This window comes from Hakea prostrata, chromosome 2 (assembly GCF_041222555.1).
Source record: "Hakea prostrata isolate BN-2017 chromosome 2, UWA_Hpros_2, whole genome shotgun sequence".
Classification (NCBI taxonomy): domain Eukaryota; kingdom Viridiplantae; phylum Streptophyta; class Magnoliopsida; order Proteales; family Proteaceae; genus Hakea; species Hakea prostrata.
Genome location: NC_142601.1, coordinates 71,034,172 through 71,061,601, shown reverse-complemented (window position 1 = coordinate 71,061,601; position 27,430 = coordinate 71,034,172). Strand labels below are relative to the sequence as shown.

Sequence of the window (27,430 nt, the reverse complement as noted above, 5' to 3'; positions counted from 1 at the left end):
TGGAAAAAAAAATGTTCATAAAACAATCTAATATCACTATGTATAAATAGAAAATTGAATCACTTTTTGAATTTATATTAATATCCACTATAAGTATTTGTTTGAAAATCAATAAGATGTGGTTAAGGTAATACCCCTTTCTTACCAATTAATTATCCTATCTAATTACCATGTTGGATTTGTATTCTTACTTTTATCATTTTCGACGTAAAATAATGTGATTATTTATCTAAATTTCCTATTAAAATAAATACAGAAGAAAATCATTAGTAAAAATTAAATAGAAATCAAAGACCTAAACGAGAGGGGGGAAAAAAAAATATTACTAAGTTCTCAAATCTCAATACTGATCCTCATGATAAAATGTCCATGAATAGTCAAAAATTGTATCTAATCTATGTTTATACCTCATCTAGGAAAATTTTTATTTAATGATAACTATTTGAATATTATCTGAATCCAAACTCAATGCAATTGAACCCCTAATTTGTTACATGCAAATAAAAGAAATCAATAAATTACAAGTTCAATTGCAAAAAAACTCAGACCTAACCTGGCCAAACTGGATCAGAGGGAGACATAACAATCAACTTCAAGCCTGGCTTCTGACCTTGGATATGATAGTGGATTAATTCCTACCTGGGAAGAAAAGAGCAGATAGCGATTTGACTTTGTTCTCTTTTGAGGTTGCTCCGAAGCCATTCTTGACGAAAATTGTATTTGATAAAGATGAATAAATAGAAAGTTGGTTGAGTTGTGTTTTGACCTAAAGGGGAAATAAAATCTGATTGCAGCAATAGTAGTTTCAATTGTGTTAATAGTAACACTGGAAAAGTTTAGATACAACATCAGCTCATGACTACTGAGGTGCCGACAAACTCAAAACTCTCATCATTCTTCATCATCAGAGCTCTCAACGACAACTACACGGCTTTTGCTCTTCAACTTCTTCGCTCTGTTTCCAATGTCCTCTTCATTCTGTGATTCACTATTAGGCTGGTGAGACCGTTTGGTCTTCAACTGCTGAGCTTTATTTCTACTGGCTTCTTCAGATGGACATTCACCATCAGGCTGCTCTGACTCAATATACTGCTTAATTTGTTCAAGAATCTTACTCCCGTATTTCTCAGTTTTCAACCTCCCAATTAACTTCTTCAACTGCAAGAAACAAGCATGTGCTTATTAGTAGCAGACAGGAGATTCTATCACCTGAAATGACATCAAGCACTGAATAGTTTCAAGTGATTTTTCCATGTTTGTATAAAAGGGCAGACCTGGTGCTGAAGGCTTCTGCACAAATAGAGTGTGGGGGGAGGGGCAATTTTCCTACGCAACTTTACCCCTGAAATGCGCTAAGACTGTTTACGTGCTTTTATAACAGACTATGAAATTGGTACAAATTCTTGCTTAAGCCATCAGTAGATGTACAGACAGAAAATGCACTTTCATATGAGGATATGAATTTAAGTGTGGAAGATGGGGAGGGGCAACAACATTCATGAGTCACCTAGTAAATATAAAATTAATTCCTACTGCATTGAATCCTTTGTGACAATAGGACATTTGTCTCAATCAATTAATTTTTTGATATTAGAAAAAAGACAAAAGAACAGTAAGGATGCTGACCGTTTAGTTAAATAAATATGCACACACAAATGAGCTTTCATTCCAGATATCCAAAACAAAGAAGCAACAAAAGTTTACAAGCAGCTTCAAATACAGGAAAGCCTAAACATAGGCAAAAAGTGGGGCAAAAATGTGGCTAAGACCCCAAGTAACTGTTATTCAATTTAAGTATAGTAAATATTATAAGTCCATTATTAGTAATTGTTTTATATCCAAATAGAAAGATGTGGCTAAGAACCAATGTACCTGTTCAATGGTAGCTGGTCTTTGGGAACACAGCATACTGATTTGTTGAGTGGACAAAACTGCATGAGGGAATATTCCCCCATGGACACATGCGAGTTCCTTCCGAAGGTCATCAAGCTTAATCTCCAAACCTGATGATGAAGTACTGCATTTGGCAGATTTCATGGTGCCAGCTTTACTTCTCTGTGCACCACAAATATCAAGCATAACTGTTCTCTTTCCTGCCAAGACAAAAGATATACATATTTGTTCATTGACACTTTTAACATGAGTAAACAGGGAATAGATGATGGAGAAATATATAAAGTACTCAGATGTACAAAAAAATTTGGATTAATAATTTTAGCAACTTAGTCCTAGCATCACTATGTTCATTCTGTGCGTCAATTGAAATGAAAATGAACAGTACTCCAATTCATATATCTTCAACCATGGTGTAAAAGTAGAAAACCCTTTCATTCCTGGCTCACCAAACAGTAAATGAAATTGCACACAGAACAGCATCCACAGCATTATACTATGCAAAAACAGAGTATAAGATGTCCTTAAAAGTCTACAGGAACCACCTAAAACATTGGATGCATTCCAAAACCAGTTCCCAGATTTCAACTGAGAACAAACAAAAACAAACAACAATGATGACAGATTCCAACAGAGGACTATCACTAGGAAAAGAGGAATAAAGAGCAAATTACACATACATCCTTGGTTTACAAACTATTACGTTCACATCTCCTGGAATATTTTCTATTACAAACGTCACCTTGTGCATAATGCCGTTAACTTTGAATAAAAAAGACATTGAGAAAATACCTAAAAATGGTCTTTCTCACTCTTGACCCTCCCCCCTTTTTTTTTTAACCTAGGGGGTGTAAATGTGATTTGCTCAGGAATAAAATCATACCAAGAGAGCAGCTAATTTGCAAATCATTAGTAATAAGCAGCCAGGAGACGTTATAAACCTCAGATAAATATACACCTAAAGATTGCAAGGCACTAAGTAATGTTTCAGATTTTTCTTCTAATAGCAAAGCCAGAGGAAACAATGGGCCTCCAACTCAGAAGTAGGATACGAGTGCATAATCAAATACCAGGCACCCATTGATGATAAAAGACTCTCTATATCCCAAGAAATATAATCATATGAAGCAATGGGTGGCTGCACTCCAAGGGGATAAAACCCGAGGAAAACTGGAATAAAAGAAGAAGAACAAATCTAAGATCCGCTTAAAGAGCTTTGATGCCATGTCAGAATACTAGGACCTTGTGACCAGACCTCAAGAAATAAGAGGAGAAACAAAGAAGAGGAGAAGAAGAGTAGAAGAGTTGTGGGAGAAATCTGAGATTAGAATATGTAAACTGTAGCAGTTCTGCAACTGTGAAAACCAGAATAGCAGGAATGAAGGAAGGAAGAAGAAGAGAGGCGGAGAGGATGAGTGGAAGAAGAGGGAGAGAGCTCGTATAAGTTGGCTTTTCCTTATAGTTCTTTTATTTATATAAGGCAATCTCAGTTTAGGAAAAGTTTCCTAAATTGAGAACATCAAAAAAGCGGAAAACATATATTACACGAATTCTCCAAATTTTTTGAAAATAGAAATTATTACAAGCCACCCACTACAGTGGGGGTGAAACTTGGGGTTCTGCACTATAGTGGCAAATATTACATGTCACCCACTTTTAATATCACAAGTTACTTGCAGTTAGCTTCTTGGAGGTAGGGCAAGTCTATATGATACCACCTCTGCCACGACCCCAGTTTTCACAGGCTTGGTGGGGCACACATTACGGACATCCAACCGGGGCATGTGACAGTTCCTCTCGGTATCAACCTATTTATAGCCACTTTCTGAGATTGAGAATTATTTTCTCGTACAGAGTGATTCACTGTTATCAACAGCCCTTCACTCTCTCCCTCTCTCTCCCACCTCTTCACATGGAAGGCAACAAAGTGTTTTGTACATGTGAGGTTTATTAAAAAGAGAGGAAGTGACAAATGGTGCCATTACTTCATATTATTATTTTATATAGGAAATTTTGATAAGGTAAAGAAAGAGACTACAGAGAGAAGAGAATTTATGAAGAGAGAGAGTGGAGAAAGCATATATTCTGTTAAATCAGAAATCAAATGACCCTAATGCCCTTTGGGCAGTAAAATGACCTAATTACCCCCATTTAATATCCTCCCATACCCAACCATTAGATTGGTGAAGAGATTCTCCTTTTGCCCATCTTCTTCCTACATACCGCCGGAAGTTGCCCACCACCGCCGACTACCACCCCACCACCTCCCCCACCTTCATCCCTCCCCCTATTGGAAATCACTGCCCTTGACAGAATTCACCCACCACCTCTTTTAGATTCTACCACTTTCCTGAGAAAAGTTAGGGTTAGGGTTTCTGTTGGTAGGCAATCTTAGATCCTACCATTGGGACCTACCGAAAAGAAAAACAAATGGAGAGATGAGCTTTCGGTGCGATTCTTTCTATTCAAAAATTTCTAGATGAACCATGACCCGAGTTCATTGAGCCAGCTTCTCCCCCCCCCTTTTTCCAAATGAATCCAATTATTTAAATTCAAGAAAAATGAAGTGTAGCGAATTTGATTGATCATCAGTCATTATTCAGGTTTCATGGGGATCATATAGTATCTTTAAAGCACCTACAATCATGAACTATTTCCAGAAAAAAATTTTGTTGAACAGATTCAAGGGAAGTAGCAGTGGATAAGAGAAAGAAAGTTCAGATTCAAGATTTTACTAAATCAAGATAAACTACAAATAAGAAGACAAACGTTGAACGAAGAGTAAATTCACTCTTAAGAAGGAAGAACTTTATTGCTAGGGTAGGATGACAATCCCTTCCATGTAGATTTCATCGATGCTGTGGCGACAAGAGCAACTTCCATGTACTTCTTCGAAGCAATTGTCGCTGCCTTTTCCATCGATTTACTGATTGCATTTTTCGCCACTCGAAGAAGGCTATCTAGTTGAGACTTGATGCAAAGTCTAATTCCTGTTCAAATTGTCGGAATTCATCCATGGCATCTTCCATGGCCGAGTGAAGGTAACCTCTACTTCTTTCATGAAGGTTTCAACTTCTTGGACTTCTCTTTCTTGTTCAGGTTCAAGTGAAGCCCATGCCTTGTAGGCTTCCGATTCGTAGAGTTTCAACATAACTCAAAACAACCAAAACCCTAACCCTAACTTTTCTTTGAAAAGCGATGTAACCCAAAATAGGTGGTGGGTGATTGCCGGCAAGGGAAGGTGTTTCTGGAAAGGGAAGGGAAGGTGGGGGCGGTGGACACCAGTAGGGGGAGGGTGGTGGCTGCCAACAGTGGTGGGTGGTTTCCAACAAAACGTGGGACAAAGATGGGTGACCTAAGGGGTTGGGCATTGGAGGGTATTAAATAGGGGTAACTAGGTCATTTTACTAACCAAAGGGCATTAGGGTCATTTTAGTTATCACTTAACAGAATCTAGGTCAAAAATCTAATTGTGGGTAACTTGTAATATTGAAAGTGGGTGAAATATTAACTTTAGCCACTACAATGGGGAACCCCAAGTTTCACCCTCATTATAGTGGGTGACATGTAATAACACAACTAGAAACTACTCCTAAGAACTTGTAACCAAAATATCAAGAAGACCAACTCTTCATGGTCAAGTTCATGGTCAAAATCTCTCCATTATATCTTGACCATGTATAATAGAATCGTCAACCCCCCCCCTTCTAGCTGGAGCACATATAAACCTCCTATGCCCAACTTGCAATATACATTACAACAACAACAACAACAATAAGCCTTGTCCCAACTAAATGGGGTCGGCTACATGGATTCTTGCCCTCCAATCAGTTCTGTTTGAGGCCATGCTAGATACAAGGCCTAAGCTATACATATCCTTTCTCACCACTTCTCCTAAGGTTATCTTAGGTCTACCCCTAGCTCTTCTAGTTCCTTCAATATGGATTATATCACTTCTCCAAACAAGAGCATTTATAGGTCTCCATTGAACGTGGCCGTGCCACCTCAAACGACTTTCTCTAAACTTATCACTTATAGGAGCAACCCAGACCAACTCTAATATGATCGTTTCTTATCTTATCCATCCTAGTTTTGCCACTCATCCATCTTAGCATCCTCATTTCTGCTACACTGAGTTTATCTATATGATTCTTTTTAACAGCCCAACACTCTGCACTGTACATCATAGCTGGTCGAACAACGGTCCTATAAAATTTTCCTTTAAGCTTTAATGGAATACGCCTATCACATAAGACCCCGGACGCACCTCTCCACTTCATCCACCCTATTTTAATTCTTTGGGAAACCTCATCCTCTAAATCACCTCTTTTACTTATGATTGAACCTAGGTACCTAAAACAATCACTCTGAGGAATCTCTTTATCGTCAAGTATCACCACCTCATCATCTGCCTGATCATGACTAAAGTTACAAACTAGATATTTTGTCTTCGATCACCACCAACTTGCAATATACATTATTGAAAGCAATTCTAAAGAGTGATTTGGTAAAAATGTATTTGAGTTGCTTGGTAGTAGGAACAAATGGAGAAGCAATCTTCTTTCAAGAAAAACATCTTGGACAAAGTGGAAATCAATTTTTATATGCTTAGTGTGCTCGTGGAAGAAATGATTACTTGTGACGTAGATTGCAGATAGATTATCACATAACATCTTCATTGGTTGGCTCACTAGGGACCCCAACTCAAGAAGAAATGATTGGATCGGTGATAATTCTGAAGTGGATTGAGCCATTGCCTTGTATTCAACATTTCAACCACAACACTTGATTGTGCAACAATAATCTACTTTTTGCTTCGCCAAGTGACAAGGTTGCCACCACAAACATACAATAGCCAATAGTGGATTGTCAATCACAATCAGAACTAGGCCAATCAATATCGAAACATTAACTCTTTCGAGCGGAACTTGCAAAGCTAGTTTCACCCGACATTTCACCCCTTCAGCTTTCGACCCTAAACCTAATTTTTTCTCATTTCTCTTGGATTCTTCACCCATTTCACCTCATTTTAACAACTCCTTTTGCATTCCTTCTCCACTCTTGCTCCTCCATTGTTGGGTTTTTGATAATCAAACAAGGTGAATTAACAAAGTTCTCCATTTTTTATTTTTGTTTTGTTTATAGCTCAAATCAACTTAGATTGCTTTCAAATTAAAGTATGTTTAGTCTAGAGTGTTGATCTATGATTACGTGAAGTTAAAATTAAATTTTGCATATTGCTACTATTCCTAAAATACATATGTATACACCCAAATTGATGAATGTGAGCCACCATCACTTCATCTATGCTATGATGGTGTTGAATCAGATTTTTGTTGCTAATATAAATTTTAATTGTTTGATAAATATTAAAATATTTTCATAAATTATTTAAATATTTAATTTTTGTTATATATTTTAAAAATAGGAGATTATTTAGCATATATGTAATTTTTTGAGCCTATTGTAATGCTTTTTAAGATACTTAGTATGTATTTTTTTTGTATCATGCACTCTCTTTGAACAACACGGGAGGCCATTGACAACCGATAGGAAGAAGAGACTGCAATTATTGCAAGAAGCAGATAGGAGGAGGTGGGGCCACTAGGATTGAAGGTGCATCTAGCTAGGGGAAGTAGGGATGTAGTAGGATGCCAAAGGGTGTCCGTAGAGGTCAAAAAGGCAATGGCCACTTACTTGGCTAGGGGAAAGCAAAAGACGAAAGAAAAGAGAGCACAAAGGGAGGAGGCAAGGATTGATGACATTAGGAGAGCTGGATTTTGATCCAAAGGAGCTAGGAGAGTATGGATGTGACCTTCACCCAAAGTCGCACAAATGAGGAGGGCGATGATGATGAGTAGGGAGCAGGCAGGGATTGATGACATGAGTAGACAGTAGAGGGCTATGAGTCCTCTAGAAAGACAACAGGTATGGGAGGCACACACAACTCCTAAGTCCCTTCGAGGAGTCCAAGTGTGAGGAAGGAGACTCTTATCCCACAGGCTTTAACAAGGGGTTGAGCTTCATTAGCACATCTTAAAGATCTGGATCTTGAGATGCTTCGTAATGATCTTGCCCTATTTAGGAGGCCTGAGCAAAAGAAGAGAAAGTTGAAACACTTGTGAGGGAGTGTGGAGGAGAAAGTGGGGATTGCTTTCTCTAAAGGGGTTATGTACCATAGTATTCCAGCACATACAGCTCAACGGCTCTACTATAAGGATATGATTGAGGAGATAGCCAGGGCTCAGAGTGGTGTACAGGGGCCCACCCCACATGAAATATATAATGTCTATTTGCTTAAACATAAAGAGGACTTGAATGAGTAAATTAATGGATTAAAGCCTATGTGAGCTCATTATGGAGTGACTATGATGGATGATGGTTGGACTAGTCCCACAAAACAGTCCATCATCAATTTCATGTCAAATTGTGATGGGAGGACAGTGTTCCTTAAGACAGTAGATGCATCCAGTGAGAAGAAGGATACAAAATACATTTACAAAGTATTGAAGCAACTGGTGAAGGAGGTTCGAGTGGAGAATGTGATCCAAATCGTGATTAATAATAGCTCCAACTACAAGAAAGTTGGGTTGAAAATGATGGAGAACTCAGTATCACAACATGCTTCTACTTCTAGTACTAATTTTAATTTTTAAATACATATACACTTTCTAACTTAATGAACAGATATAGGCTCTTTTGGACTCCATGTGCTGCTCATTGCATTGACTAAATGTAAGGGTGTCAATTGCATACCGAAACCGTTTAACCGTACCGAACCGCGCCGTCTAAAACGGCACCGTGCATCGCATCTTGTTCAAAATTCGATGCGATGCGTCTTTGAAACCAATTTCTTGATGCAGTTCGGTTTTAGGTACTCATACCGTCGATACGTACCGAATTGGTACCATACCAAATTAAGAGATATATATTGTAATTTTAGAATTAAAACACTTAACCTTTTCCCTATCCCTAATTTCCTATTTCAATTTTTCGTTTCATCATTCACTCATCTTCTTAGATTTACTTGTTTTGTCTCTATTAATTAGATTTATTTGCTTTATCTATGTTAATTTCAAATTATACCGATTGGTTGATCACAATTTCATTAGGATCTTAATGAATTAATCACAAAAGTGGCATAAGTTCATTCGTATAAAAATTGTACCGCAGTAGATACCGTGTTTAAACCATTTTCCCGTACCGATTTTATACCGAAACCGTACCGCGAACCGTTTTTGTAAATACCAAAACCGTACCGTACCGTTTAAATTTGGTACGGTACTGTTCTGGTTTTCGGCATTCAAAGTTGGTACCGACCGAAACTGTACCGATTGACACCCTTAACTAAATGCTTAAGGACATGGGGAAGGTCAAACTTGTGAAAAAGACTCTGGAGAAAGCCCGACAAGTTAGCACCTTCATCTATAACACCACCTATGCATTAAAGATGATGAGGGGCAAGTGTCAGGGTGACTTATTGAGGCCAAGCATAACCAAATTTGCTACCAATTGTATAACACTATAGAGCTTTGTGAGTAGGAAGATTAGCCTTAAGAACATGTTTGCATCAGAGTGGTGGTTTAACTGGGAGGATTCTTCATGCGTAGGAGGAAGGAGAGCAAGCTGACTATACTCAATGACAATTTCTAGAATATGTGAGGATAGTGGTGAAAATGCTTGAGCCTGTGGTACATGTGTTGAGGATGGTAGATCAGTAAAGAAGACCTACTCTTCCACACATATGGGTTACAGTAGATAGGATGAAGCAGCAAGTGGCTCAGGTCTACCCCACATGGCAATAAGAAAATCATCGACATCATCCAAATTAGATGAGTTTATGTTGCAGCATCCACTACATAAGGCTGGTGAGTTGTTAAGTCTAGTAATCAATTTAATTTTCATTATATTATCACATTAATAAGTATTGACTATTCCCTCTTATTTATGCTTTTTCTCACACAACATACTATTTAAATCCAAAGTACCATTACAAAGACATGCTTGGGATGAGGCAAGATTTGAAGATGCCATCCAAACTATAGTGGAGAGGTTGGAACTGGATCCATCTAAACAGGTAGTCATCCTTATGGAGGTGGGATTGTGATTTGATATTCACAATTTATAGTTTTACACTAATTAGGTGATTTGATATTCACAATTTATAGTTTTACAATAATTAAGTATTAACCTAGTTATTATTTTTTTCTTTATACATTAGATGAAGGCATTTAGGGATGCCACTAGGAGTTTCGTTTGTTCCATGGCCATATCGGGATGGGAATTGCCTTTATGGGTAAGTTAATTCAATCTTTCGAGTTAGTTACTTAAGTAAAAATAACTTGGAGTCTATGTTTATTATAGTTGAATGGTGGTTACAATTTGGCCATTACTCACCCCACTTGAGTACGATTTCATGCAAAGTGCTCTCCTAGATATGTTTTGCCACTGGTTGTGAGCGAAATTGGAGCATCTTCAACCTCATTCACTCAATGAGGCGTAACCGATTGGGCCTTGTCCACTTACACTATAATATGAGATTGAGGGAGGATCATATTAAAAGGGGGATAGACAGAGAGATGCTAGATGAGGAGGGAGATCATCCCAGTAGACACATTGCAGAGGAGATGGGGGCTGATGTGGCGTCTACTTACACTATAATATGAGACTGAGGGAAGATCATATTAGATGGGGGATCGACAGAGAGAGTAATGTGATCGAGTTGGTTGACATATTTGAGATGGATGATGATAACCTAGGAGTTGACTGAATCAAAGATAGTGGAGAGCCCTTGTTGGATGAGGAGGGAGGTCGTCCTAGTAAACAGATTGCAGGGGAGATGGGGGCTGATGTGGCAGACTTTATGACCCAGGAGGGGAGTGCACATGCGGCACCTACTCGTCCCTTCGTGCCACACCCTAGTGCATCCACCCACAGAGGATTTGATTGCCTGGTCCGACTTTGAGGATGATGTGACTCAGGCAGCCCCTGATGACGACGACGACGACGATGATGGAGGGGATAAGGAAGGTGTTGGAACTCATGATTAGGATTCAACTGATCCTAGGGACAGACCACCACTACCACCACCACTAGCGGTATGTGAGAGTCAGAGAGGGGGAGGAGGACCACCGAGATTCACAAGTGAGTCAGTTCACCCATACGACATAGGATTCAGATCATAGTAACATGTTTCATCAAAATATTCGAGGAAGGGGAAGGGTAGACAACATGGATATGACACAGAGGACACGCCATCATATGGGTCTTACCGTCCAGTTGATGTAGAGAGCTTAGTGGGCTCTATGAGATCCATGAGCATAGATGATTTCAGAGACTCCACCTCTAGAAGATCCGAATGGCATAGGCCCGTAGAGTCCTCATATGATACTATTGTGGAGAGTGTTGTTTCTACTGGGTTGACTTATAAAACATATGGTTATAGACCTTATGGTGTCTGATAAGCCCCTTCTATCATGAGTCTACACTCGACAGCGTGGAAAGCAAATCCCTAAAATCTAGGGAAGGAAACGATTGGAAGTTTTGAAGAGTCATATTTCATTCAAGTTACTTTTTAGGATTAGAGTTGAATTCGGATTAGAGTTGAAGAGTCCTACTCGAATTGGGATGATTCTTTTGATTAATACTGTAGGAACGTAATTGTTATAAATAGGGGGAAGGAAGAGTAGAAGGGACATGTTTTGAGAATTAATTGGGAGGTTGAGTGAGAGTTCTTGCTCTGGGTAGTTTTAGGATTCACCTACTGCTAGTAGAGTGTTTTGTTTTTAGAGAGTTTTTTGATTATATTGGAGATAGCTATTATCGTGGTGTGATAATTTTTCAATTACTATTCTGTTGATATCGGGTTGTATCAATTTGGCATCAGAGCTAATCGATCCCAAGGGAATGGCAAAAAGCGAGAATGGAGTAAGCGGGTAGAAGATCTGAAAACGATCGTGAAGGAAATACAAGAGCAGGTAGGAAGCTTAGCACAACAGATAGAAAAGGGAGAAAAAGCCAACGATGAATTTCGTGAAGAATTGCGATTGATGTTTTCAAAAGGGAAGTTAGTTAATAATCTAACTGCAAAAGAAATTGAAATTAAAGGCACACCAGATCACGTCGCTAGAATGGGTGAAACTGAAAAATCAAAGGAATTTTTTCCTAGGCATCTTGACATGCCAATTTTTCAGGGAGATGATCCTATGAGATGGATTGGGCGGGCAGAAAGGTATTTCGACCTGCACAAATTAAGCAATGGAGCGAAACTACCTACCGCAACCTTGTGCTTCGAAGGAGTTGCGTTAGGGTGGATATGTTTCGGCGAGTTACACCAACCATTACTATCATGGAGGAGTTTGAAAGAATCAATGATCCAGCGTTTTAGCTCAGCACAGATGAAGACCCCTCAAGAAGCATTGATCACCGACAAACAAGAAGGGTCGTTTGCAGCTTACAGAGACGGATTCGAGGCGCTTACAGCGGCTGCCGGTGCGGTAGAAGAAGAATGGCTGAAAGGCGTGTTTTTGGCAGGGTTAAACAAGGATGTGAGAGCTGAGGTGAGGGTATTTGGACCCACTATGTTGGGCCAAATAATGGATCTGGCCCAAGCAGTAGAGGCTAAGAACCTGACTGGAAAATTTAATAAAAGATCCACTTGGGCCCAACCCATTCCAACAGCCCATAACTCAACTCAGCGATACATTAATTTCGGTCCAACAAACTCAAACTCAAAAGCCACCAGCCTGAACCAAGGACCTGGAACAACCCAAGGATTCACCAACCCGATTCGACCAACCCAAAAGTTGGACCCATCATCTTCTTCCTCTCTTCGATCTGCAACAGCGTCAATGGTAGGAACAGTGGGTCGATCACGGTGGCTCTCTCAGGACGAAATCAAGGAAAAAATGGACAAGGGCGTTTGTTTCCGATGCGATGCGCCGTATACTAGAGGTCATCGATACCCTTTGAAGCAATGTGGCTGTTGCTACTTCACGATACTGATGAACTAGATGTCGCAGCTTTGGCAGAAACGATCGATGGGTGCAATGGAGTCGACGAAATCGACCCTGTAATAGAAACGGAGCTTTCCCACACATCTCTGGTAGGAATCGACTCACCACACACATTGAAATTAAAGGGGCAAATCCACGGTCACGACGTCGTTGTGTTGGTTGACTGTGGTGCGACACGTAATTTTGTGGCACTGAAGCTTGTGGAGCAATTAGGGGTGGAATTACACAAGAAGGACTATCAGGTGGCTTTGGGAGATGGCACGATTCATAGAGGGACGGGAGTGTGTCGAAATCTTCCGATCAACATGGGCGGTGAGATTTTTGTACAAAACTTCTACCCATTCCGGTTGGGTAGTATTAACGCTGTCCTAGGTGTCGAATGGCTTCAGACATTAGGGGAGGTGAGAAGCAATTGGCGTTCACGAACCATGAATTTTGAGTGGCAAGGGCGACCGGTAAAATTGTGTGGAGATCCAACTTTATCGAGATTGGAGACAACAATGAAGAATGTGTTGCAGTCTGTACGGGCAGGTGTTGAGGGTTACTGATTACAACCTCAAACCACAGAGGAGGAAGATCAGGAAAGCCTAGCGAATGCGGCTGTCTCGCATCTATTAGAAGAGTTTGTACAACTATTTGTAGAACCCACAGGGTCGCCACCTCGAAGACCATAGGACCACAAAATACGGTTAGCCAACGGAAGTACACCGCCTAACATTCGGCCTTATCGCTACCCACACTCACAGAAGAACGAGATCGAAAGGTTAGTACAGGAATAATACGGCCTAGTGTGATTCCCTACTCTAGTCCGATTTTACTCGTACGGAAAAAAGATGGAGAATGGAGATTTTGCGTGGATTATCGGGCCTTAAGTACACTTACCATTCCTAACAAATTCCCTATTCCAGTAATCGATGAGTTGTTGGATGAATTAGGAGGGGCCACAATATTCACCAAACTTGATCTAAAAGCCGGATATCATCAAATCATAATGGCAGAGGAAGATGAAGAAAAGACAGCTTTTCAGACCTATAATGGGCATTATGAGTTCCTCGTAATGCCATTCGGGCTTTCAAATGCTCCAGCCACGTTCCAGTCACTTATGAATGAGGTATTTCGTAAACATTTACGAAAATTTATTCTAGTGTTTTTTGACGATATTCTGGTGTATAGCAGGACAATGAGGGAGCATGAGGGTCATTTACGGACTACTTTTGAGTTGCTCACACAACACAACCTTGTAGTGAACAAAAAAAAATGCATGTTTGGAGTTGCTACACTGGAGTACTTAGGGCACATCATATCTAAAGACGAAGTAGCGGCGGATCCACGGAAAATCAAGTGTATGGAGGAGTGGCCCCAACCGCAAAATCTTAAAGCCCTACGAGGATTTTTAGGGTTAACAGGGTATTACCGCAGATTTGTCAAAGACTATGGTAAGATTGCCGCTCCGCTCACTAATTTATTAAAGAAGGATGCGTTTCAGTGGAGTGATGACGCAACAAGGCATTTAACACCTTGAAGACAGCCATGACGACCGTTCCGGTGTTAGCTATGCCCGATTTTGCAAAGGAGTTCTGGATGGAGACAGATGCTTCCGATTTTGGGCTAGGTGCGGTTTTGATGCAAGATGGCCATCCAATTGCTTACTGAAGTCAGATGTTATCATCTTGAGCGCAAACTAAATCCGTATATGAAAAAAGAATTAATGGCAATAGTGCTTGATGTCAAGAAATGGCGTCACTACTTGATGGGGAGGCATTTCAAAGTTCGCACTGATCAAAAAAGCCTGAAATTTTTGTTGGATCAGCGTATTGTGCCTATGGATCAACAGAAGTGGGTCATGAAGTTGTTGGGATTTGATTTTGAAATTATATATCGTCCGGGTAGTGAGAACAAAGCCGCCGACGCTCTTTCGCGACAGTCAGCGGGTGATATGCAGCTTTCCGCCCTAACAGCAACAAACTGGCAGGAAAGTGAGGTTTTAGATGCAGCGGTACATGCCTCGGACCGTTACCAGAAGATCATTCAAGCCTTGATGAAGGGATCCCAAGACTACCCCAACTACCAGCTTCAATAGGGCACCTTACTCTATAAGAACCGGTTAGTCATCCCCGACGGTTCACCATTAATCCCCAAATTACTTTCGAAATATCATTCTACCCCATTCGGTGGGCATTCAGGGTTTTTGAGGACCTACAAGCGATTAGCAGCTGTGGTATACGCGGTAGGAATGAAGGCTGCTGTCCGCGATTTTGTGTCTAGTTGTGATGCTTGTCAGCGCAGTAAATATCAAGCCATGAAACCCGCTGGACTCCTTCAACCACTGCCAATTCCAGATTGCATTTGGGAGGACATTAGCATGGATTTTATTGGTGGGTTACCTAGGACTAAGGGTGGAGATATCGTGCTTGTTGTAGTTGACTGGCTATCCAAGTACGCTCACTTCATTGCTCTTTCACACCCTTACTCCGCCAAGGACGTGGCTACCTTGTTTAGCAAGGAGGTTATCCGCTTGCATGGGTTCCCTCGAACCATTGTCTTTGACCGAGATCGCGTCTTCCTTAGTAATTTTTGGATGGAGCATTTCAAATTAGCGGGCACCAACCTCAAGTTCAGCAGTACCTACCATCCTCTAACAGATGGTCAAACGGAGGTGGTAAATTGCAGCCTTGAGATTTACCTACGATGCTTTCCGAGCTCGCCAACCGAAGGACTGGATAAATTGGTTGCCGTGGGAAGAATATTGGTACAATACAAAATTTCATTCAGCCACTAAAATGACTCCTTTTCAGGTTGTGTATGGACGAGATCCCCGTTCTCTTTTGCGTTGGGAGGATGGTCGATCTAAAGTGGATGAGGTTGAGGTGTTCATTCGGGAGCGTAATCGAGTGATGGATGACCTCAAAATAAATCTGCGGGTGGCCCAAGATCGGATGTGTGTTTCTGCGGATTCAAAACGTAGGGAGGTGCATTATCAAGTGGGGGATGAAGTTTTTCTTAAGTTACAACCTTATCGCTTCCAGAAACTCGCCAAATAGCCCAATGAGAAATTCAACCATCGCTTTTACGGAGCGTATCAGATCATTGAGCAAGCGGGACCAGTTGCCTATCGTCTACGTTTACCCGCTGATTCAAGGATCCACCCGGTGTTTCACGCCTCACAGTTGAAGCAAGCACTTGGGCAGCATCTTACTCTGCAGCTGCTTCCAACTTGTTTGCAAGGAAACGACGAGTTGCAGCTCACATGCGAAGCCTTGCTCAACATTTGTTTCTCTACTCAAGGGATGCTGGAGGTTTTGATTCAATGGAAAAGATTGCCTCCTTGTGAAAATACTAGGGAAACTTATGATGAAATGCAGTCCCACTTTTCAGATTTTCACCTTGAGGACAAGGTGAAACTGTTGGAGGGGAGTATTGATAAGCCCCTTCTATCACGAGTCTACACTCGACAGCGTGGAAAGCAAATCCCTAAAATCTAGGGAAGGAAACGATTGGAAGTTTTGAAGAGTCATATTTCATTCAGGTTACTTTTTAGGATTAGAGTTGAATTCGGATTAGAGTTGAAGAGTCCTACTCGAATTGGGATGATTCTTTTGATTAATACTGTAGGAACGTAATTGCTTTAAATAGGGGGAAGGAAGAGTAGAAGGGACATGTTTTGAGAATTAATTGGGAAGTTGAGTGAGAGTTCTTGCTCTGGGGTAGCCGTAGGATTCACCTACTGCTAGTAGAGTGTTTTGTTTTTAGAGAGTCTTTTGATTATATTGGAGAGCTATTATCGTGGTGTGATAATTTTTCAATTACTATTATGTTGATATCAGATCGTATCAGTGTCCTTCCTGGCTAGTAGACTTAAAGTTAGCCATCAGTGTAGCCGTATGGTTTTGGAGCTTATGCAGTCCCCCTCTCTGTCATCTATCAGAGTTAACCACTGGAACCTTATTATCATTATGAAGCTTATGGTGTCCCTGCCCTTGCCAACATCTAGGGTGTTTCATTGTTTGTTGAGCAAATCTTCCACTCAATACCACAACCACCACCAGCCTTCCATCATTAATTGAGACCAATTCCTTATCCGGAAATTCCCAACTTCTTAACATTAGAACATCTAAGGCATGTGGATGAGGCCATATACAGAGTTGCAATTGTTGACTACAACTATATGAGACAAACATCATGGGATGTGTATTGTCATTTGTATAGGGTGCAGAGGGAAGATGGAGATATGTATTAGGTAGACTTGTACATGGTAATATTCTTAGTTCTTCCCATATATACTATATACTTGAATGTTACCTTTTCAATGGTTTTTTTTAGTAAATTAGTGGTTCCATTGATTTGATTATGCTTGAAATAAGTAGGATGCAAGAATCGAGATCATTTTGAGTCCATATAAGGGGTCGAAACTTCCGGGAAAAAAATCAACGGTTTTGACCGAAATTTCAGTCGCAACGTGGAAATCTCACACTTTTTTTGGTCAAAATCCAGGATTTGTCCGAAAGTTTTTCCTTGGTTTGCACAGAAAAATGTCTCAAGTGAAGGGCACCCTGAAGTTCGATCAGTATTGTGGGACAAAACCCCTGACACAACATGCATTGGCCATTACTGATATCACTCGGAACTCAAGTCGTCACACTAGAAGCCCCAGCCTCTCTATTGCCTAAAGTTGTGTGTTGCTCTATAGTCGACGAATATAACCATGGTGGGAGATCTCGCTTTTTCAAAGAAGCGAGACGAGATGGATATAGAGAGCAGAGAGTTGGGATATCTTGCTCGAGATCTTGCCATATCTCACTGGAACTCTCAATTTTTTTATTTTTTGCGGATTTCGGCTGGATTCTCGCTTGCAACTACTCTTAGCACATCTACAACATCGAAGGAAGATCAATCATTCTCTACTTGTCTTATGAACTGATGATTTAAAGACTTATATAGAACTTCTAATGGTTGTATAATTTTATTATTCTACTCTTGAAAATTGAGATTGTGATACATATATGGATGGAATTTTGATGACATTTAGGTTATTAGATGCATTTGATACACTTGCTTTTCATTTATATGCCTTCAAGGTTCTATATTACATGTTGTATAACCTTGCATTCTCTAATGCTACAACGTTTCGGTTTCACACTATGGGTAGACTTAGAAATCATACTTAGAGTTGTTTTTCTGACAAATCCAAGGCCACCAATGTGTTCAAAAGGCCTTAAATAGGCTAAACACCAAGTTTCAGCCCAATTGGAACCCTAAAACCCATCGAGATGGGCCACCGAGTTGACGCAAAAAAATCACATATCTTGACCAAGATCTTGCCGAGATGGTCGAGATCTCTGCTTTTCAAGGTGGCGAGATCTTGCTCGAGAGCGAGATCTTCTACCATGAATATAACTTGCCCCAACACTTCTATTTTTCCTCTATTTTAAAGGTTCTTGGTGAATCAGGCCTTGCTATGAGTGTGCCTAGCTCCCCTTCTATTACCATTGCCTTAACCTTTGATTCCTCTTATACATGTTCGACCTTGTTTGCGTGCACAAGGACGCATTGCAACTGTTTCTGTTGAGAATGTGCATGGCCCAAGTCTGTTACCTTGATGCGCATGCCTTGGACAGCCTTCCTAAGTGCTCAAGTTATCTACTTTCCTTTTTAGAAAAGGTTCCTTGGTAAAAAAGAGTTAGACAACATAGAAGTTTCTATTTTCAACATCGTTTCTATTTTGATGTTTTTTCCTTTTTGGTACTTTCTTCTATTAGATGCACTATTAGTTTCCTTTTTTAGAGGGCAAGATAACTTGCTTCTCAAGTTGTAATTCAAACTAGCAATATTCTAAATAAGAAGGCTGCGATTCTAGGACACTCCTGCTAGAATCACAGCTCATTGTTGCTGGTTCTTCATCATCATCTTCTTCTTCTCTGTTTTCTTCTTCATTCTCTTTCAAGTTCAGCTACTGTTTTGGTTGATTAAAGCTTATTTCCTAATATGGGTAAAACAGGGCTGTTCTCAATGTCCTCTTCTCAAGTCCCTATAGGTGCTCCATACTTTGGTGCGCAGCCACCTATTGCTGTACTAAGTTTTATGTTAGATCAGATGAGCATATAAACTGATCTACTCTACTTCTTACCTCCTACTTATCCCTTCCAGACTTAATCGATTCTTTTGATCCATTATTTTCTGCATTCCACAGATTGATTACTCTTTATTACCTGCAGTTTTTCCTTCATTCTGCAAATCTGTTTTCCTTTTTTTCCCTCTGCAAATACCTATTCGGTTCAGTGTTGCAGAATTTTCTGCTATTATACACTTCAAGTTCTGGGCTGATTAGTTGTGACATCTACCCCTATACCTTATGTTTTCAATTATTGGTGATTCGACTACAAGTACCGCTGAATCCAAGGGCTCCCAAGCAGATCCGATGAATGTACAGATTACCTCATCAAATTAAAAGGTAGTTCTAATTATTTGCTGTGGTCCCAAGCGGTTTGTGTTTACATATTTGCAAACGTAAGCTTAAGTTCAATGAGGGTGAACTTACTGCTGAGACTGACAAATCCTACCCTAGTTGGACTCAAGATGATGCAATTATCAAAATTTGGATGTGCAATGACATGGAACCTAATATTGCAGCCAACCTTATGTTTCACAAGACTGCCAAGGAGATATGGGATGATTTGCAAGAAACCTATTCCCAAGCTAAAAATATGACCTAGATTTATAGTATTCATGAAAAGCTTTTTCAATTTCAGCAAGCTGACAAGTCTATGTAGGATAATTATAATTCTTTTCAAGGCATGATGGAGGAGTTTAATGTTGTTGAAGTATACGTAAATTTGAGAGTTTTACTGATCATGTTACTGTTCACGTGAACAGTAAAAGTTGTTTTTACTGTTTTACTGTTCACGTGAACAAACACTGTTCACATGAACAGTATTATGCTATTGTTTTGATTATTTTTTCTATTTCTAATGTGGGAATCTTGCTACACAAGTTTTGGGAGTTTTTAGAAAGCATAGTTTCTATTTTGGTGGTAGTTTCTATTTTCAGAACTTTCTATTTTAGGAGTTAGGAAGTTACTAAAACTGTAATATTTTGTTTCCTTCTTCTAGAGGACAATTACTCGTCTCTCAAGTTGTATTAGATTCATTAGAAGCTATAAATAAAAGTGCTCTATGATTCTAGACTCTTTAGCTAAGAATCACAGGTTTTTTCTACTGGTTCTTCATCTCTCTTCTCTTCTTCTTCTTCTCTCTTTTCTCTGTTCAAGTTCAACTGCTATTTTGATTGTTTAAAGCTTGTTTTCTAACATGGCATCAGAGTTTTTTTGAATCAAAATAGTATTGTTCTCAATATTCTCTTCTGAAATTCTTTTTTTTTCTTCTGTTTCCTTGGTGTGCAGCCACCTAATGCTGTATATTATGGACTGTTAGATCAGATATTCATGTGAAGTGATCTTCTCTACCTATTACCTTATTCTTACATGTTCCAAAACTTGAATACCTTTGTTACCTCTTTTTTTCTCCTATTCTGTCCCAAGGTTGCAGAATTTTTTTTTTGTGTTCTTTCTACTTCAAGTTTTGGAAAACTAATTTGGTGATATCACCTCAGTTTAATGTCTTCACTTACACGTGACTCAATCATGAGTACGGCTGAATCAAAAGGATCTCGAGGAGATCATGTAAACGTTCAAATTACATCTATCAAGCTCAAAGGTAGTTCTAATTCCTTGTTGTGGTCACAAGCGGTTCGGGTGTACATACTTGTAAAAGGTAAGCTTAAGTTCATTGAGGATGAACCTCCTGCTGAGACTAACACATCTTATTTTAGTTGGATCCAAGATGATGCAATCATCAAAATTTGGATGTGGAATAGTATGGAACCTGATGTTGCAGCGAATGTTATGTTCAATAAGATTGCAAAGGGAATATGGAATGATTTGCAAGAGACTTATTCCCAAGCTAAAAATATGACTCGGACTTTTAGTATTTATGAAAAGCTATTTCAATTTCAGCAAGCTGACAAGTCTCTGCAGGATTATTACAACTCCTTTAAAGGCATGATGGAGGAGTTGAATGTCTTTCAACCTCTCACCACTGATATAGAGAAGCTTAAGGCCCAACGGAATGAATTTTTTGTGTCTAAGTTTCTTGCAGGATTGAACCCTGAACTGAAATCTGTCAAAGGACATCTTCTTGCTGGTGAGCATGTCCCTAATCTTAGTGAAGCATATTCTAGACTTCAATGTATTGCCTTGCCTAAAGGGAGTTCTCCCAAAAAAAGTTCTAAAGGAGAAAATTCAGCCTTCACTACCTCTTATGGAAGGAGACGCGGTCGTGGTTCAGGGGGAGTTAGTAGGTTTTCTGGAGGTCGTGGTGTTCAACTGTCTGATAAGACATCTCGACTTTGTACTCATTGCGGTAAAACAGGGCACTTAGTGGAAGCTTGTTGGGGCCAAACATGGAAAACCAGAGTGGGCCAAGCACCTTGCCAATCATGTCGTTTCCGATGGTGGTACTGATACTGTAGCAAACAACGATAGTGGTTCTGGATCTTCTTCAGGGGACTTTTCTAAGACTCTAAGAGATGATGTAAGCCAAATCCTTCGCCGATTGCAAAATATTGAAACTGGCGCTTCCACATCCACTAGTACTTCTGCTGCCACACTTTCTCATGCAGGTAACACAACACTTCTCACTTCTACTCCCACCCCTTGGATCATTGATTCAGGGGCCTTTTCCCATATGACTAGTAAGTCATCACTTTTTAGCTCTTTTTCTAAATCTACCACTAAAAATTCTGTTGTCATAGCTAATGGAACTTCCACACCTATTCTAGGCTTTGGAAGTGTTTCTCCTACACCTTCTCTTACTTTATCATCCGTACTTCATGTTGCTAACTTTCCTTTTAACTTATTATTTGTTAGTCAATTAACTAAAGCACTAAACTGCTCTGTGACTTTTACTCCCACTTATTGTGTTTTCCAGGACCTTCACACGAGGAAGACGATTGGTGGAGGGTGTGAAAGGAACGGACTCTACTATCTGGACTATGCTACCCCTATTGCGGCTCTTTCTGATGATTGTGTAGATGCTCTCTAGTGGCACTGTCGTTTAGGCCATCTGTCTTTACCTAGATTAAAAATTTTATTTCCTTCTTTTAAATCAGTGTCTAGATTAAATTGTGAAGCGTGTGAGTTAGGGAAGCATCATCGTGCCACCTATCCTCCACACTCTATCTCTCGTAGTGAGTCCTTATTTTCTCTTGTTCATTCCGATATTCGGGGCCCTTGTAGAATTAGTAATAGGCATGGTTTTCGATATTTTGTTACTTTCGTGGACGATTTCTCCAGTCTTACATGGTTGTATCTTTTAAAGGATTTGACTGAGTTCTTAACTACATTTAAAAGTTTTATTCATGAAATTCGGACTTAATTTTCTCTTCCTATTAAAATTTTTCGGTATGATAATGCTTTAGAATATGTGCAACATGATATATCTAACTTGTGTGATTCTCTTAGAATGATTCATCAAACCAGTTGTTCATTCACTCCCCAACAAAATGGAGTGGCTGAACGCAAAAATCATCACCTCTTGGAGGTTGCACGCCCTATTTTGATTCAGATGAATGTTCCAAGGAGTTACTGGTGTGATGCAATTTTGACTGCTGGTCATTTAATTAACCGCATGCCTATGCCTTTGCTTTCTGAAAAATCTCCTTTTTCAATTGTTTTTCCCAATAGAGAACCGTTTTCAGTTCCAACCAAAATTTTTGGTTGTGTGTGTTTTGTTCACATACCACATCCTTTGGATAAACTTTCCCCCCGTTCTATTAAGTGTATTTTTCTTGGGTACTCACGCACTCAAAAAGGTTTTCATTTGTTATGATCCGGTTCTTCGCAAATAATTTACAAGTGCGGATGTGACCTTTTCTGAAGACACTCCTTATTATCTAAGTCAATCTGTGTCTGTTGAAAACTGTGTTTTGGATGATACTCCTCCTATTCCCTCTTTAGTTCCTTCCACTAGCAATGTTCCTCTACAGGTTTATCAGCGAAGACATAAGTTGCCAGAACATATTGTGGATAGTAGAGTTCCTCCTAACAATATTAACGGCTCGCCTTTAGTGGAGCCTGAAGCTGGCCCTATGGATGTTCCTTCTTCATCCTCTCCACCGGCGGATTCTTCTAGTGGAGATCCCACTCTGCCTTCAGATGACTTACCAATTGCTTTAAGGAAAGGTACTCGTACTTGCACTTTACACTCTAACATTGTTTATCCTGTTTCCAATTTTGTTTCTACCTCTCATCTCCCTCCTAGCTTTCGTTGCCTTGCTTTGTCTATGTCTACCGTTCATATTCCAACCCATCATACCGAAGCTTTTAAGATTCCTGGCTGGAAAGCCGCTATGGATGTGGAAATGGATGCTTTACATTCTCGTCATACATGGTCTTTAGTCAACTTACCTCCTGGGAAAGATGTGGTCCACTGTTGGTGGGTGTATACTATTAAGTACCATTCTTATGGTACGGTTGAAAGGCTTAAGGCCCGCTTGGTGGCTAAAGGCTATACACAAACATATGGTGTAGATTATTTTGAGACTTTTTCTCCTGTGGCAAGACTTAATTATGTTTGTGTCTTGATATCTTTGGCTGTGAATTATGATTGGACTCTTTTTCAGCTTGACATAAAAAAATGCATTCTTATATGGTGATCTTCATGAAGAAGTTTACATGGAGCAACCTCCAGGGTATGTTGCTCAGGGGGAGGATAGTGTTCGTGTTTGCAGGCTTCATAAAGCAATTTATGGACTCAAACAGTCTCCACGGGCTTGGTTTGAGAAATTTAGCAAGACTGTAGCGTAGAGTCTTTTGGTTTTGTACAGTGTTATTCTGATCACTCTATGTTTGTTAGAAGGCAGGGTGATTGTGTTGTCATTATGGCAGTTTATGTTGATGATATTGTCCTTTCAGGCAATGATGTTGATGCAATCCATACAGTTAAGGCACACTTACAAAAATCTTTCCAAACCAAAGATTTAGGTGATCTACAATATTTCTTGGGGATTGAAGTGATCCGCAATAAAAAGGAGTAAGTTTGTCACAAAGAAAGTATGTGTTAGATCTTTTGACTGAGACTGGCATGCTTGCTTCTAAACCTAGCGACATTCCCATGGATCCTCAGTTGAAGTTAGGACGTGATGATGGTGACTTGTTAGATGATCTCCATCGTTACAGGAGTCTTATTGGGAAACTTATATATCTTACTATTACTCGTCCTGATATTTCTTATTTTGTTGGTGTGTTGTGTCAGTTTATGCAGTCTCCTAGGAAGGCTCATTGAGATGCAGCGATGAGAGTGCTTCGGTACCTCAAGAGTGCGCCCGGAAAAGGGCTCATCTATCGACCAAATCGGAGTATGGACATGGTTGCCTTTTCTGATGCAGATTGGGCTGGATCCGTCCTTGATCGCCGGTCAACCACAGGTTATTGTACTTTTCTTGGTGGAAATCTTGTGACTTGGAAGAGTAAGAAACAATCCATCATTGCTCGATCTAGTGCTGAAGCTGAGTATAAGGCTATGGCCCACACTGCTGCTGAATTGATGTGGCTTCGTTCATTGTTAGAGGAAATAGGATTTCAAGTTTCTGCCCCTATGAAAATGTTTTGTGATAATCAGGCAGCCATTTACATTGCTAGTAATCCAGTGTTCCATGAGAGAACGAAGCATCTAAAGGTAGATTGTCACGTTGTGCGTGATGCAGTGAAGAAGAAGCTTATAGCAACTCCTTTTGTGAGCTCTACTGACCAACTAGCTGATTTGTTCACCAAAGCTCTGTTCAGACCAAGTTTTCAGTGTATCTGTTGCAAGCTGGGCATGGGAGATTTGTATGCTCCAACTTGAGGGGGAGTGTTGAAGTATACGTAAATTTGAGAGTTTTACTGTTCACGTTACTGTTCACGTGAACAGTGTTTTTATTGTTCACGTGAACAGTAAAAACAACTTTTACTGTTCACGTTAACGTTCACGTGAACAGTATTATGCTATTGTTTTGATTATATTTTCTATTTCTAATGTGGGAATCTTGCTACATAAGTTTTGGGAGCTTTTAGAAAGCATAGTTTCTATTTTGGTGGTAGTTTCTATTTTCAGAACTTTCTATTTTAGGAGTTAGGAAGTTACTAAAGCTGTAATATTTTGTTTCCTTCTTCTAGAGGACAATTACTTGTCTCTCAAGTTGTATTAGATTCATTAGAAGCTATAAATAAAAGTGCTATGTGATTCTAGACTCTTTAGCTAAGAATCACAGGTCTTTTCTACTGGTTCTTCATCTCTCGTCTCTTCTTCTTCTTCTCTCTTTTCTCTGTTCAAGTTCAACTGCTATTTTGATTGTTTAAAGCTTGTTTTCCAACAAATGTCTTTCAACCACTCACTATAGACATAGAAAGACTTAAGGCACAATACAATGAGTTTTGTGTATCCAAGTTTCTTACAAGATTGAACCCTGAAATGAAATCTTTGAAATGACATTTTCTTGCTGGTGAGCATGTGCCCAATTTTAGTGAAGCATATCCTAGACTTCAACATTGCCTTGCTTGAAGGGGGTTCGTCTGGAAATAACACTAAAGGAGCTAATTCTGCCTTTACTACATCTCGTGGAAGAGAACGTGGTCGGGGTTCAGGGGGAGTTAGTCGACATCCTGGAAGTCGTGGAGTTCACCAATCTGATAAGGCATCTAGGCTTTGTACTCATTGTGGTATAACTGGACACTTGGTGGAAGCTTGATGGGCTAAACATGGAAAGCCAAAGTGGGTCAAACAACTTGCCAATCATGCCGTATATAGTGGTGGTACTCACATGGTAACAAACAACGACAATGGTTTTGGATCTTCTTCCGGAGACTTGTCAAAGACCCCTTGAGATGATGAAAGCCAAACTCTTCGCCACTTACAAAATATTGAGACTGCCGCTTCCACATCCATTGCAACTTCTACTACTACTCTTTCTCATGCAGGTAGCACAACTCTTCTCACTTCTACATCTTTCCTTTGGACCAGTGACTTAGGGGCTTCTTCCCATATGACTGGAAAGTCATCACCTTTTAGTTATTTTTCTGAGTCTACTACTCATAAGTCAGTTGTCACTACTAATGGAACCTCCACACTTATTCTAGGCACTGGAAGTGTTTCTCCTACACCTTCTCTTACTTTTTCATCCATTCTTTATGTTGCAAATTTTCCCTTTAATTTATTATCTGTTAGCCCGGCCAGCTAAAGCATTGAATTGCTACATAACTTTTACCATTAATTCTTGTGTTTTCTAGGACCTTCACATAAGGAAGACGATTGGTGGAGGGCATGAAAGGAATAGACTCTACCACTTGGACTATGCTGCCCCTACTGCGGCTCTTTCTAGTGTGGTATAGATAAGGAACAAATTTCAGGGTTTTTGTCTGACTCAACCAATTAGGGTTTTGACGTACTAATCGGACTAACTTAGAGAGATCAAATGCATAATTCCACCGTTGGATTTGAGGATCAAGAAGTCGTGAAGCTCTCCTCCAAAAATCAGCTCGATCGGACACCGGATGACCGTTTGATGAAGGGCTTGATCAAAATTGAACAGAGACATTCAAAAACGGGGTTTTTCCTTCTTCCTTATCTGAATATAATTCTTTTTCCTCTTTTTCTTTCTTTAATCAAATCACAAATAGGGAATAAGATATTGAGGTATGCAAGGACTCTTTTCTCCATTTGGACTGTCTCAATAATCTCTGTAGATTTGATTGATAATTTATAATCTCAGCCGTACATCAAATTTGCCGTCTTTATCTCTTAAATATTTCGGAGTTGGCCCATAATCACATCTCTAGCCCATCATGCTCCAGATCAGGCCCATTTTGCATTTGAGAATTTGAATGGACCTCTTGACGTGTAAAATTGCATGATTCATACCCAAAACTCAAAATATTTGCTTAAATATTGAAAAGTCCTCAAATTTGCAAAAACAACATAAAACCCAAGGTAGCTCCACTCTAAGTGTGCAAAATGCATGCTTTATGCCCTAAGATTTCACACATAATGTGCTCATCAATATGGTATGCTACAAGTGAATATTTGTGACAAGAAATGAATCCTAATTTTAGGATGATGGACCCTTCTAATCCAGTCCACATAATGTCTTTTTCGGGAGCTAGAGCAAATGCATCTCAGGTACACCAATTAGTAGGGATGAGAGGATTAGTGTTGGATCCCCAAAGACAAATGATTAATTTACCTATTCAAAGCAATTTAAGTGAAGGACTCTGTTGGATTCTATTAGGAGTCTAATAAGAGTTTGTATAGGAGTTAAATTAGAGTTTGCATTCATGTAAAATTCTATTCCTTGTAATAGTCTACTTTTCACTTAATTATAAATAGAGGGCTTGAGATCATGGATCAATAAGCCATTCTACCAATTTCATATTTCTCAACATGGCATCAGAGCCTAAGTTCGATTAGGGAAGAAAAAGAGAAAAAATTCTCAGT

General features: G+C 39.7%; 1 protein-coding gene across 1 annotated transcript in view; it reads right to left on the bottom strand.

Annotated features, from left to right (window-relative positions):
• Positions 1 to 406: 406 nt before the first annotated feature.
• RECQL2 (RECQ helicase L2) overlaps positions 407 to 27,430 on the bottom strand; it is a 116,052-nt gene continuing 89,028 nt past the window's right edge. The window contains exons 19-20 of the mRNA XM_089146496.1: positions 1,873 to 2,093; positions 407 to 1,158 (exon numbers count right to left, since the gene is read on the bottom strand). Coding sequence (XP_089002622.1) covers positions 892 to 1,158; positions 1,873 to 2,093 — 488 coding nt within the window. The 3' untranslated portion in view covers positions 407 to 891. The remainder of the gene's footprint in view (positions 1,159 to 1,872; positions 2,094 to 27,430) is intronic.